The following is a 13,838-nucleotide window of genomic DNA, read 5'->3' on the forward strand; positions in this document are numbered from 1 at the left end:
TTCTCTACAATGAACCACTTCACATCAGACATCTCTGAATGACTGAATACACATTATGAATTATGCAGAAAGTTAGAAAAGTGGCTGGACTTTCCCTTTAAAACTCAAACGTGAATGCTTATATGAGACCTGTGAGGCCTAAGCTACTGGTTTGTTGTTTTTTCTTTCTTCCACCACAGCAGCGCCATGAATTGAACACACGATTATCCTGTTGTTGAAGCACTGTTTACGTCGTGGGAGGAAGGAATGCAGATGAAGTAGCCCAGACTAAACAGCAGGCGTGTTTTCCACGTATAGCTGTCGAAACTAGCGCACTGCAGCAGCCCGGTTTCCATTAAACGCCCATTCCACTCAGTGTGAATGAGATTAGGTGTGGGAGTTTTCTACCTCATATCCGAGAAGTGACACAGCCAGGCAAGCTCGGTCCACTTGGAGAAGCCTACAGGCTGGAGCTCTGGCCCAGCCCAGCCCATCCCATCCCAACCCAGCAGCATAACTCACTCAGAGCAGGAGGTTTATACAGAGGCGGACCCACATCACTCACCACAAACCCATTCACGTAAACGAGGGCAGCGCTTCGCTAAGACGGCTACAGCCGAGCAGACCTCCTCAGCTCTGTCTGGAATCCTATCACTTTCAACGGCCGTCTGTGTGGAGAACTTCCGTCATGAGCTTCCTCACCGCTCTCCACTGTGTGGTGCTTATTTCGTTCTGTGAAATCCTGGGGAAACACCAAACCAGCGGTAAGTTTCAACACGTTGCACACAGTTTTCTACTCGTTTAGCTCAGAGCTGTAGAGCTTCTGTTTTGTCTGAGAGGGAAACTGGGCGAGTGAGAGATGTTCTGTAGCTTCTCAGTCGCTGTAAAATCCAAAGAGGCTGTAAAATCATGAGGGATGTCGAACTCGGTGAACTCGACCACTCAAGCCAACTTCAACAAAACTTAGGCTGATGAGATGTGCACACTGTGCAGGTGCACGCACTGCTGACTTTACGATGGGAAAAGAATCCTGAAACAGAGCCAAATATCTAAGAAGAGTATTTTAGCCCACTGAACTGTTAAGCAGACTTGACTGTAGGGCAGTGTTCATAAGGCTTCAAGAGCACTAGACTGTAGAGTAGTGTTCATAAGGCAATATGAGCTCTTGACTGTAGGGCAGTGTTCATAAGGCAATATAAACAGTTGACTGTAGGGCAGTGTTTATAAGGCTTTAAGAGCACTAGACTGTAGGACAGTGTTCATAAGGCTATATGAACACTTGACTGTAGGGCGGTGTTCATAAGGCTTCAAGAGCACTACACTGTAGAGTAGTGTTCATAAGGCAATATGAGCTCTTGACAGTAGGGCAGTGTTCATAAGGCAATATAAACAGTTGACTTGACTGTAGGGCAGTGTTCATAAGGCTTTAAAAACACTAGACTGTAGGACAGTGTTCATAAGGCTATATGAACACTTGACTGTAGGGCAGTGTTCATAAGGCTTCAAGAGCACTACACTGTGGAATAGTGTTCATAAGGCAATATGAGCTCTTGACTGTAGGGCAGTGTTCATAAGGCTATATAAACAGTTGACTGTAGGGCAGTGTTCATAAGGCTTTAAGAGCACTAGACTGTAGGACAGTGTTCATAAGGCTATATGAACACTTGACTGTAGGGCAGTGTTCATAAGGCTTTAAGAACACCACTGTAGGACAGTGTTCATAAGGCTATACAAACACTAGACTGTAAGACAGTATATCAACACTTGACTGTAGGTCAGTGTTCATAAGGCTATATGAACGCTTGACTTTAGGGCAGTGTTCATAAGGCTTTACGAACACTAGACTGTAGGGCAGTGTTCATAAGGCTATATAAACACTTGACTGTAGAGCAGTGTTCATAAAGCTTCAAGAGCACTAGACTGTATGGCAGTGTTCATAAGGCTTCAAGAACATGACTGTAGGACAGTGTTTATAAGGTTATATGAACACTTGACTGTAGGGCTACATGATACCCTCATAATCTCTTCATAAAAACCGGATTAAACCTACATTAATCGTTTATAAAGGCTTATTATGACTTGTAAAAGCTTATTAAGGCTTTTTATCCATCTTAAAGGCTGCTTTTGTGAACTTTGACGTCACAGTTTTTTTATTTTTTCTGACATTGGATCGTCATGACACTTTTTTGGGTGAAATGACACATGATAACCGAGTTGCTTAGTGTATATCACAGTGACTTAAAGCTGATGAAGTCACATAGCTTCTTATAAATGTAAAATAAAAGTAGCTTTTTCTGAAGTCCACAAAACATGTTCAGTTTTGTTAAGCTATGTCTTATCATTAGTCACTGTGACATAACCTTTGTTTTACCATAGAAAGTGTCATTACAAAGCAGTGCTGAGCAGTAAAGTGTTACAGAGACATTTTGTTGGCCCAGGTGAAGAACAGTTTAGGGTTATAAGGTCGTATTTATCACACTTTAATTTATTTTGACCACTGTAAGAACCTGACTTTATAAGCAGATCTGTCACACATAGTCGTAGGCACATTATCTAAATTAATAAATGTTTTTAATAGCTTCATAAAACTTTTATAAACATGGCAAATCAAGCAGAATGCCTTATTTGAAGCTTAGGACAGGCCACAGGTGGGCACATTAGAGATACACCAATATGGGAACTGTGGGACTCTGATATTTTTCATGTATGTATCTGCTGATGTAGATACATTAACATTTATTAGATACAGAAATTGAGACTAGGTGCATTTGGATATTCATTTTTACATAATTTGAAAAGAGCAAGCTGCCTTTTCACTGTTGCAGCCTTTCATGATGAATTAAAGAAATGATCCCAAATGACTTGGAATAAAATCGTCTCACTTTCATTGAAAGTTAAGAATGTTTGTGTTTGTGTGTCTTTCTCCTGTAAAGTTATTTTTTTGGAGATACAAAGTTTTGTTCAATAACAAAATGCAGTAAAATTAATACAGACATTTTAGAGCGCTTTTCCAGTGTTATCTAAATGCTCCGCTCTTCTGGAGTACATTAAATAAATCAGCAAATATCTGTTTGGAATATTGGTCAAATCTACTCCATCTGTCCAGTGCCAATAATGTTTTTAAGCAATAATCTACCAATGTGGATATGATTCTAATGCCGTGCACCCCATCATCATATCCTAGTGGTGCTGTGTGGACTAGTAATAGTTGTAATAGTGGCGTTTACATTACAGCCTCAGCACATGCAACAGTATTTATGTATTTACATCTTTATTAGAAGCTTATTTGTATCATGCTAATAATATATTCCTTTGAAATCCAACCAGCTGGAAATAAGTATTGTGTTGGGTAAACCCAACAACAGAAGTAATAGTGTGTATTTCTGTGCGTGCGGTGTGTGTGTGTGTGTGCATGCAGCGGGCATGTGTTGGCTGCAGCAGAGCCAGGAGCAGCGCTGTGACATGGTGCTCATGCGCGGAGTAAGCAGGGAGGAGTGTTGTGCCGGTGGCCGTTTAGACATGGCCTGGTCCAACACCAGCCTGCCCATCAACGAGGTCAGTCTATTGGGTTTCCTGGGCATCGTCTCCTGCAAGCCCTGCAAAGGTAGGCCCCCAATTAGGAATTTAAATAACCCAACTGGTATGCCTTAGCTTGAAATGCCTCACATTGTGGTTTGATAACAGAGCTTGACCATTTGTGCCCAAAAGCCTGTAATAGTAATGCGTATCAGGAATGCCGAAGAGGAATTCCACAAACTTTCCAACATTTCTGCATAGCTCAATTGATGAGATGTAAACAAACTTAGAATGGAGCATTTGGCATCAAACCAATCTGAATGACTTTGCTTACATTTCAGCCATTTAATTACACAGAAATTCCTCTTTAACTAGACGTGCATTTTCAGTTAGAAATGAGGATTGTATTGGATTGATTGCTCACCTGTTGTTAGGTGTTTTAAGATCTTCAAATGGACAGTGGTCAAAGGCATTGTCCAAAGTTGTCAAACTGAGTCTTGACTTATATTAACCTAAAATCCCATGTATTTTATATACTAAGCCTCATTATTCAGTATCCACGGGGACTTCAGTGCAAACTGGTTGAACTGTTCTTTGCTGAAAGAAGTGTATAATAATACTTTGGGCCCACCAGTGGGCCCTGGCCATTGAAGGGTTTAGGAAGGAACACCTTGCTCACCAAACTTTGCCAAGCAGTGATTTGCAAGATTTTTCAGGCCATCAGTCATTTCCATGAAAGTGAGGAACAGCAAGCCCTCTGTATACTGCATGACACTTGTGAATGCTCACTGTATATCAAAGCTATTATAGTGAAGGGAGAAAGAGGAAGGCATATTGAGGGGGAAGTGTGGCAGACCTAGATTCGCGCTCAGACATGCCACGGTTCAGGGCGAATCTGGGGTTGATGACTGAGCTCTTTAAATTTTGTTCCTCAGATTTGAAAAGGCTTGGTATGGATTTAAGCCAGATGTTCTGTGTAACTCCATCCAGCTGTTCTGTGTATGATCCAGTATTGTGAGTCTCGGCCAGGTATGCAGGAAGGATATAGAATGCATATATATATATACATTAAGAATGTGGACAGACATGTCTCTTCAATTACATTCCAGACTCCGGGATGTAATTCCATCTCAGGAAAACATAAAAAAGACCTCTAGAATGATGAATATTATCGTATCAGTGAATGAGCCTTGCTTGTCCCAGAGATCAGCAGGTGCCAAAATAACAGTGAGTGTGATGACTGTGGGGCAGTATGGATGTATATTAATCTGAGGGAAAGGAGAGAATTAGTTAAGCTAGTTTTAAGTTTCAGCTTCTGGAGAAGGCCAGCTGTATTTGCACTTCACATGAGTAAAATGGAATGTGCTCGATACAATAGCGGTTCTCTTCTTCTTGCCCTTCTCTCTCCTCCTCACTCTTTCCGAGTGCTTATTGGAAAGCAGGCTTGTTTTGCCTTCCTCCCGCAGAAATGACTGAATTCCAGCTTACCGCAGCGAGAAATGGCTGCCACATGCTGGAGAAGTCTGGTCCTCATAAGCTTAGAACACAACCAGCGTCATTAGAAACTTCGAAAAAAAAAAGGAGTACAGGAAAGGAATGGGGGAAAAGAGAATGTCTCTTTGATTGTTTGTTCCAGAATACTCTTCCTTTGCCATTAGACTAAATGGACCACCGGACCTCACTTGGTGACTCTCCATGACAAGAACGGTAGAGCATTCCTGAAGGTTCAGCTCATACTGTCTGACTAATCTGTACATTTCCTTACAGTCTGGTTTTCGGAGCGCGTCATGGGAGTGCCCAAACTGTCAACTGCAGTCTCGACGTAGCTCAAACACAGAGAAAGATTGCTGGGACGTCTAGAGGAGGCAGATGTATCTGCTCATGCTGGGAGTGATTTAGTGGTAGTGGGGTACACTCCTCAGAAAACAGGATATTAAAAGGCTTTTTCAGTGGACCGGACTGAGGGTCAGGGCTTTCATGGTCTTGGCATATGTCAACACTCATATTGAAGACATGAGAGAGATTCTGAGTTGCTTTTCTATGGATAAAGTACAGTTCTGTGCAAAAGTCAGGGACCACCCTTCACATTCTGCTTGCATAAGGATGGGGAAGTCAAAGGAAAATAAGTGAAACCACTCATACTTTACTGAGGAAAAGTCAGAGACCACCCTTCAATTTAATTTCTAGTTGAAACTAGGCATCTGTTTTAACTAGAAATTAAATAATAAAGGGTGGTCTCTGACTGGAGTTTAAAAAATGGTTAAAAGATTTAAAGACAATGGGACTCCTAACAACCACGCAAGACCTGGTAGACCACCAACACTGTCACCTTCAAATCTGGAAAAACCCACAGGTGTTTCTGTCCATCTTTCCACTGCAAAAAGGTTATGAGTCTGATGTGTAGCTGTCAAAAAGCTCTTACTGAGAAAATTAAATAAGAAAACTAGGGAATAAGGAAATCTAACAAAGAAGCAGCTGCTGTTCTCAGAACAGTGGACAGTCCTCAAGATCCTCAAATGTGTTTGGGATTATTTGCTTCGTGAGAAGCACAAAATGTAACCAACTTCTAAGACTGAACTTTTTATGTGTGGGAAAATATCCCTGATTTTTTTTAAAAGCAGAGAGCAAGTCTTCCAAAAAGAATGGAAGTTGTGATGAAAGCAAACATTGGACATGCAAAATATGTAAACATTTGATATTGTTTTTAGTAGTTCGGTGCAATTTGTTGTTCAATTGTCCTTAAAAATGAATAACTTTATGGCTAATTTTGACAGATAATCAAATAAACAAAGGATATCGTGGAGTTTTGCACAGAATTTTTCTCTAAGTAATTTTGGACCATTTCTATCGGTCCTTTCATTGTGAATGGATGAGGGCAGCAGTTTTTAGAAAATTTTTAGAATACTGTATGTATTACAGCACAGCTGTGACAATAATTTCAATGAGATGAATGGAATTAGGGGAAGTTTTGAAGACTTTATGAGAACAAACAGCACATTTTGTAGAATGCTAATCAATGTTCTATATAGCCAGTGCTGCATTACACTGTTCGCTTATTCATGTCATATGAAACACTATGGAAATGTTTTCAGTTGTGGTGTTTGCCCTTTTTTTTTCGCACAGAGACGTGTGAAGGGGTGCAGTGTGGGCCGGGGAAGGTGTGTAAGATGAAGGGCGGACGCCCTCAGTGTGTGTGCTCCCCAGACTGCTCCAACGTCTCCAGAAAGCACGCTGTCTGTGGGAGTGATGGGAACTCGTATAAAGACGAGTGCGCGCTTCTGATGGCCCGCTGCAGAGGTCATCCTGACCTGGAGATCATGTACCAGGGAGAGTGCAAAAGTGAGCCTTGCTCTTTTTAGTCACTCACATTACACTTGCTTTTAGTGCTTTATGGTGTCCAGCAGTTGCTATTAGCGTATGGAAAAACATCTAATGACAGGATTTCAACGAGGATCTTAACCCCTTATTATTCAATTAGTAATCTTCCGTCGTTAACATCCACAAATTGGATATTGGAGGGGAATAAAGCCGCTTTTCCACAACATGGTACGGCTCGACTCGACCCAACTCACTTTTGGTACCAGCTGCTTCTTTTTTCACTGCAGATGTAGTACCCCCTCAATGTATCTGGTCGTCATAGCAACACCACATGAAACTACCGTGACATGAAGGAAACAAATTTTGTTCAAAAGAGGCTTATGGTGGAGTTCAGACAACAAGACAATTCTGGTTGCTCAAAAAAGGCGTCGTGAAAGGGCATGCTAACCTGGTAGCTGTTGTTAGCATGTGTTTAGCGATTCTCTCCGACCAATCAGTAGTCTGCAGTGTTTTTACGTCACCTTTTGGTATTGACTCAGCTTGCTTAGATCCTTGATGGAGGTGATACAAAAAATAATACCTACTACCAGTTACCAGATAGTCTACGGTACCATGCAGGGGAAAAGTGGCTTAAAAGAATGAATCCAACCCAGTCCCGTAACAAACCTGTCCTGAAATAGCACACGCTACATTGTGTGATGCCATGTTGTTAGCTGTGTATTTCTTCCTGTGGGGTAGTAGAGTTTTTAGGTACTTTGAGTACGACAGCCCACTTTTAGATGCTCATCTTAAGCAAAATGCTCCTTTTAAAGCTTACTAGTTTTTAAAGAGAAAATATCAGATCGTTATCAGACAGTATCGGTATTGGTTTTGAAAAAGAAGAAGTTGTATCGTGTCGTCGCTATGTAGTTATGAGAGTAAGAAATAAAAGTGTGGGCCCACATTATCGCCTTTGGCATTTAAGCGAGTTGAGAGAACTAAAACAAATGTGCTTGTCTGTAATAAACTAAACTTGAGACTTCACCCCTTCTTTCAGAGTCCTGCTCCAACGTGGTGTGCCCTGGCACCCACACCTGCGTGACAGACCAGACCAACAGTGCCCACTGCGTAATGTGCCGCACAGCCCCCTGCCCGCTGCCCCTGCTCACTGACCAGACCATCTGCGGCAACGATAACATCACCTACCCCAGCGCCTGCCATTTGCGCCGGGCCACCTGCTTCTTTGGCCGCTCCATAGGAGTGCGCCACTATGGACATTGCAGAAGTAAGGACTGGGTCATTGTTCCGGTCTAAACACCTCCCACACAAACACAGCAGACCTGAAATGACATACAAACAGAGAAGACGTGGAGTCTAGGGATGTTACCTTATACAAATATGTAATATATCATTTTGAGTTTACAGAGAATGCGATCTTAACAGATATAAGTGCAGACACTAGGGGACAGGGACGCAGAAAGGTGTTTAAAGTCGTTAAAGCTGAATGTGTAGCAGCATATAGGAGACGCAAACCATGACATCATGGTAAATGCTATACTTTTTTCCATTTCACTTGTTTGGATACAGAGGAACAGAGTGTATGCTAGAGAGACGACAGCACAGATATGCACATATAACCGTCACAGTATCCGCTGATGCACACCCTGCTGTCTCTTGCTGGACAAACTTTATGCAAATCGTATTGTTGATATGAACCCACTTGGGTCACGCCCATGGTGAAGCTACATGTGCATAGCTAATAGGATTTGTACAATGGTGAAAAAAAGGATGGGAGAGGTACAATTTACATTGACTGAAACAGTTTTTTAAAACAAATACTATGCCGCGTTTAAGCAAAGAACTAGCCCATAATTCCTGCTTCTGTTTTAGCGATGTGCCGCCGAAGTGGCCAACACTTTGACTTTGTTCTTAAAGCCTGCATTAACTTAAACAGTGTGGCTACTGCAGATTTTGAACATATATAAAGAACACAAAATAAAAATACAGACTTCACTTTACAAAAAGCACATGGGTCTTTTCCATGCTCAAACTGTTTTCTCTTGTTATTTTTTTATTTTTTTTTTGTTATTGCTTTTCGGAATTACAGTGAAACAGTGCTAAAATCTGGGAGTGCTGCAGCCCCTCAAGACCCCCCACTTCCTGCGTCCCCGCTAGGGGATGCACTAATCGTTTTCTTTGAAAGTTTTTATCTAATTAGTGATGCTTAGTGGGTAGTCTTGCTGGGCCAGATGTTATCCCTTAATGAGAATACGTGCCTGTAGACAACTTAAACTTGCGGAGCTGGATTGCGAAGCAAGGACACGGCCCTTCCAAAACACACCCCTAAATTCCTCTAGTCTGTGCCCTTTTACCGTCTGGAGTATAATCAATAACACAAGCGAAAAGCTAGCTATCAAAATGGTATCATTCGCTAGCACAACTGTTTTTCCTTTATAAGAGGTGCATTTTTACTGCACCTAATGTGCACGTGCGACATCAACGTGCTAAATTTCAGCCTTGCTAACTTACCTTGCAGCCATGGGCTAACAGCGGTTAGTCAAATGCACCATTGCTCCTACGAGCTCCGCCTTCACGAGGCATCGGATTGGTTTATAAATTTCACACTCTCAGTTTTGGTAGTATGGTGTGACTGGGGGAGACCTTGCTGATGGGAATTGGGCACGACTAAATTGGGGGAAAAAATGGAAAAAATAAATTAATAAAAAAGAAAGAAATATGACACAGTTTGTTCCCATGATAATAAATCTATGTTCCCACCCACATTTAACCAACAACTTCTCATGTTGTCCCCAGACGTTCTCATTATGCAGTCACGTCTGGCCCCATGAGGCTATGTAATGGGTAACGCTGCTGCCTAGGCTAGGGTATGATTCCCTCCAAGCACACCATGACAACAATAAGAGTCCTTGGGCAAGACTCCTAATGCTACAACGCTACCTCTCTGAAACATTAATCAAAATAGGATAAGCGTGTTTACAGAAATGCATAAAAGTTGGTGAAATTGCTTTCCTATCAATGCCATGTCAAGTTGATCTGGTTGAGTATGCTACTCGCTAAAATAGAAATACTACATTCTATGTAGGGTATCAAATTCTTGTTGGCTCAGCTAAACAAAAACACTGAATTTGATAAGCACGTCCACTTCCAGTTCAAATCCAAATATAGATAGTCCTATTATGAGCACTAAACGGATGCAGATACACATAGTGGTGTTATGTTACTTCCCTAATGAAGTCCATAACTGCCCAGTCTATCTCAGATTTGCATGTGTTATGGGTCAGCTTTTGCTCAGGAAAGGGCTTACATTTGTTCCCTGCATGGTTCCAATTTGACAAAAAGGCAGCGCTTCAATGATCACCAGTGTTTCACTCGCTGCTTTTTGTTGTTTTGCAGGTGAAGAAGACAGTGAGGAGAATTCACTCTTTTAGAGACGCTGGCTTTGCATGAGCTTCGTTTCCTCGTACATCCACTGACAGCGCAGTTCACGTGAGCGAGTCGTAACTACCCGACAGAGTCCTCTGTTCTAAATGAACCACTGATATACGTAGATGCATGCAGTACATATTACAAGGGAAATGTGTGCCTCTCTTGCTATCTGCTATAGTATTGTAGTGAAGAACTGAAGTGATAAACTGTTTATCAGATTTGGGGCCTGACAATGTGCATATTGTAAATACATTACTGCTATTATTTATTGGAGGAAGCCAGTTCTCCAAAAACATGTTTTTATTTATAGTTCTTTTCATTTGAATTGCATATTCCCAGATCAGCTGCCTTCATGGAGATATTTATTGTGTTATTGTCAGTGTTCATGTGCAAAACAGTTGTAGTTCAATACAGGTTCATGAAAAATTACACTCAAAATTCCTGTTTCTAGATGTATACAGTGTAAACACTTGCCAAAGACAGATGCAACCGTTGCTATGCATTGTTAATAAAATGCATAGATGCTTACATAAACAATTAAACACTGAATCCCTTTTGATAGACCTTTCCATGCTCTGCCCACAAATGCATTGCTAGGTTGAACAAGCTTTACATAACATTGGCAAAAATCTCATTTAACCAAAAAAATAGTAGCACACTACGCAAAGTTCTGAATTTCAAAAATATTGTTTTTTTATCCATTTGAAAGGTTAACCTGTTAGGATGGGTTGGGTGTAGTTGTGTCATCAAGCTAACATTAGCATGGTGGCAGCTTTGTTATTGTTTCCAACCTGCCTACTTTCGACTGAGTAAAACAACGCAGTCTAGCTCAACAGCGTAGTATTGTAAACTCGAAACTGGAAGATGTTATGTAGCGCCAACCAGATTGAACTTATTAGGGTGAATGTGGGTGGGAGTGTAAATCTGTTAGGATGGGAACACACTGACCGATCCGATGTCTCGTGAAGACTGAGCTGAAAGGATTAAGTGATGGTGTGCTCATCAACCTTGTCCAATGAACAACGAGTCTATTGTTAGCCCAAGTTAGCCCTCTTTCTCCAGTTACTGTCTTAAGACAAAGCATTTGAAGTGGTTTCATGGAATCACATTTTTCCAACGAGCACAACTATGACAAAACTGAATCGAACGGTGTTACTGAAACATTCATTTCGAAGATCAACGCGGCAATTACCAAGCTTCTTATGCCTGTGTTATCAGTCGTACTCCAGGGGCCGGATTCTTAAGAAAAAACTTCTTGAGACGAACACTAAGAAGTTCGTATGAATGTTCTTAAGTTCTTGAAAAAAACATAAAAAGTTCTCAAATATTCTTTTAAGATAATCTTATTTTCTTAAGATTTTCCTGTAATGCTACGTAGCATTTTACCATGTACCATAAACGACGCGGGATACATTCTGAATTTGTATTAACTGTTATTTCCGTTTAGACGCTGACCTTCTCAACTCTCACAGCCTAAGACAAGTGTGAGGCTATTGTAAGGTTAAGAAAACATTTAAGAACATAATATTTTCAAGAATACCATTTGCTGTTAGAATTATTCTTAAGAAAACAGAATAACGATTTCTCGTAACTTTTTTCTTAAGAATGAAGTTAAAAACACGCATTTAAGAAGATTTTCTTTCTTAATACACTTTCGTGAATCCGGCCCCAGATCCTTGTTAGCAGTGCAGTCCAGCACTAAAAATTGAACAAGTTGTCCCCTGATGTGTATTCTCGAAAAAAAGGGGTGCTATGGAAGAGGGTAACATGAAATAATTGCATGGGATATTCAGATACTATTTATTTTAAAAAATTGATGTGTGCATCATAGTAACCCTCCTCCTTCCCCTGACATTAGCTATATCAGTCATATAAGCACTATGTAAACGAATTAATCTTCACTACCAGAGCCATTCTATGTACAGGTTATCTGCTGGCTGCAGTACTGGTCTTAGCTAGGACTTAGGCCGAATGTCTAAATGCATTTTCTCTAGAGCTTATATGAGGGTACAAATATTCAAACTGAGAGTGCAGTGCATGAACCAGGCTTTGATTTTTGTATACGTTCTATAAAGCTTGCCCAACCTGGCAACAGTTGCTATGAAAGAACGCATAGGCGGAGCATGGCTAGGTCAACTACACTGCAAGTTGGAAAAAAGGAAAGTGTTTATTAGAATAACAGGTAAGGTCAGTAAATCTCAAAAACCTTTGAGAAACATGGCCTTGGAGCCCTTGAACCCTCTCTCCCCGAAGCGTGCCTCTTTCAGCAAGCCATGTGGCAGTAGAGGCCGAATTCTTACACACTCTGGAGACTGTTTATAATAGAGATAAAGCCAAAAGCAGAGTGCGTGTGGAGTGCGAGTTCCGCTCTCTTCTGTTTGGAGGTGAGGGATTCTGCAGCCACAGTACGAGAGTTTTCGAGCCCCAGATTATGCCGCTGCATTGGCCCAACAGAGCCACCAGCCAAACAGTGAAATTACCAGCTACACTATAAAGGCAGTAGTTTTCATGAGGAGGCTGTGTTGGTTCAAATATGTCCAGTACATTCTACTGTTTTAATGTTTATTGTGTGAGTGAGCATTTGTGGGTTACTTGAGTGCATTATTTTGGTGTTAGGGAACCATTCAGAGCCGCTGTTAAGAGTCAGACTGGTTGATTGCTAGATAGTGAACCTCTACATAGTAATATAGTAATCTGCTATGTTTTGTTTTGTGAATAAATGACAGAATAGTTTGCATTTCTGTTGCATAATCCAAGTTGTGACATATCCAAGCTTGGATATGTATCCCTGTAAATATATTTTCCTGTTTTTCTTTTTTGTTTTGTTTTTTTGTTTTTACAGTACTTGTGTATCTACTGTGAAATTTCTTAATGTATCGACTTATTTTTGTATTTTTATACTTACATTTTATCTCTGATTAAAACACAGATTTCTTGATTTGCTTGTCCGTATCGTTTTTGATCAAAGCGTAGATACTGTTGAAGTTTATGAACGCATGGGTATTGTTACATGTGACCACAGCCAACGTGCATGTTTCCTACTTATTGGTACACAGAGACAAAATTCTGCATCGCATTTGGATATAATACTGAATCCTAATGAAATGTTTTGATGGAATAATCCAGTCCAGTCCACTGCAGTCTGAAAGCCACAGTCCTCCAGTGGTGAGTTAATGCATCGTTTACAGTTTTCAGCATCAACAAAGGCAAACCACAGAAAACCCAGGATTTACCCTGAGGTTTGGGCTTAAGAAGTTACAGACTTTCAGCCCTGACCAAATGGAATCCAGTGACGGCTAAGTTCGGGCTCCAAGCTCATCCTATGACGGTGCAGTAAAACACCAGGCTCTTCGAGGCAGCCTCTGGCTCGTGGTAGGTGAGTTCAGAAATGAGAGGGCCACTGACTCATTTTCCTGTATGGAATAGCTCACTTGTTTTTTTCCCCCAGCCCGCAGAGAGGCACTCCCGACTGCACGCCGCATCTGGTTTAACTTTGGGAGATGTTTATATTCCGATCTCAGCGTCCTTTTATTACGGTGGGACTAGAATTAAATGTTTGCTCAAACAGACCAAAACAATTCCGTAAAAAATGTTGTTTT

At 41.1% G+C, this 13,838-nt stretch overlaps 1 protein-coding gene across 1 annotated transcript; it reads left to right on the forward strand.

Moving 5' to 3' along the window:
* The first annotated feature begins 302 nt into the window (after window positions 1–302).
* On the forward strand, window positions 303–11,400 carry fstl3 (follistatin-like 3 (secreted glycoprotein)). The gene is made up of 5 exons (XM_036586742.1): window positions 303–743; window positions 3,398–3,583; window positions 6,619–6,834; window positions 7,850–8,077; window positions 10,207–11,400. The coding sequence occupies exons 1-5, from the start codon at window positions 668–670 to the stop codon at window positions 10,239–10,241; spliced, it is 741 nt and encodes a 246-aa protein (XP_036442635.1). The 5' UTR covers window positions 303–667; the 3' UTR covers window positions 10,242–11,400.
* The last annotated feature ends 2,438 nt before the right edge of the window (window positions 11,401–13,838 follow it).

Source organism: Colossoma macropomum, unplaced genomic scaffold (genome assembly GCF_904425465.1).
Source record: "Colossoma macropomum unplaced genomic scaffold, Colossoma_macropomum, whole genome shotgun sequence".
Taxonomy (NCBI): Eukaryota; Metazoa; Chordata; class Actinopteri; order Characiformes; family Serrasalmidae; genus Colossoma; species Colossoma macropomum.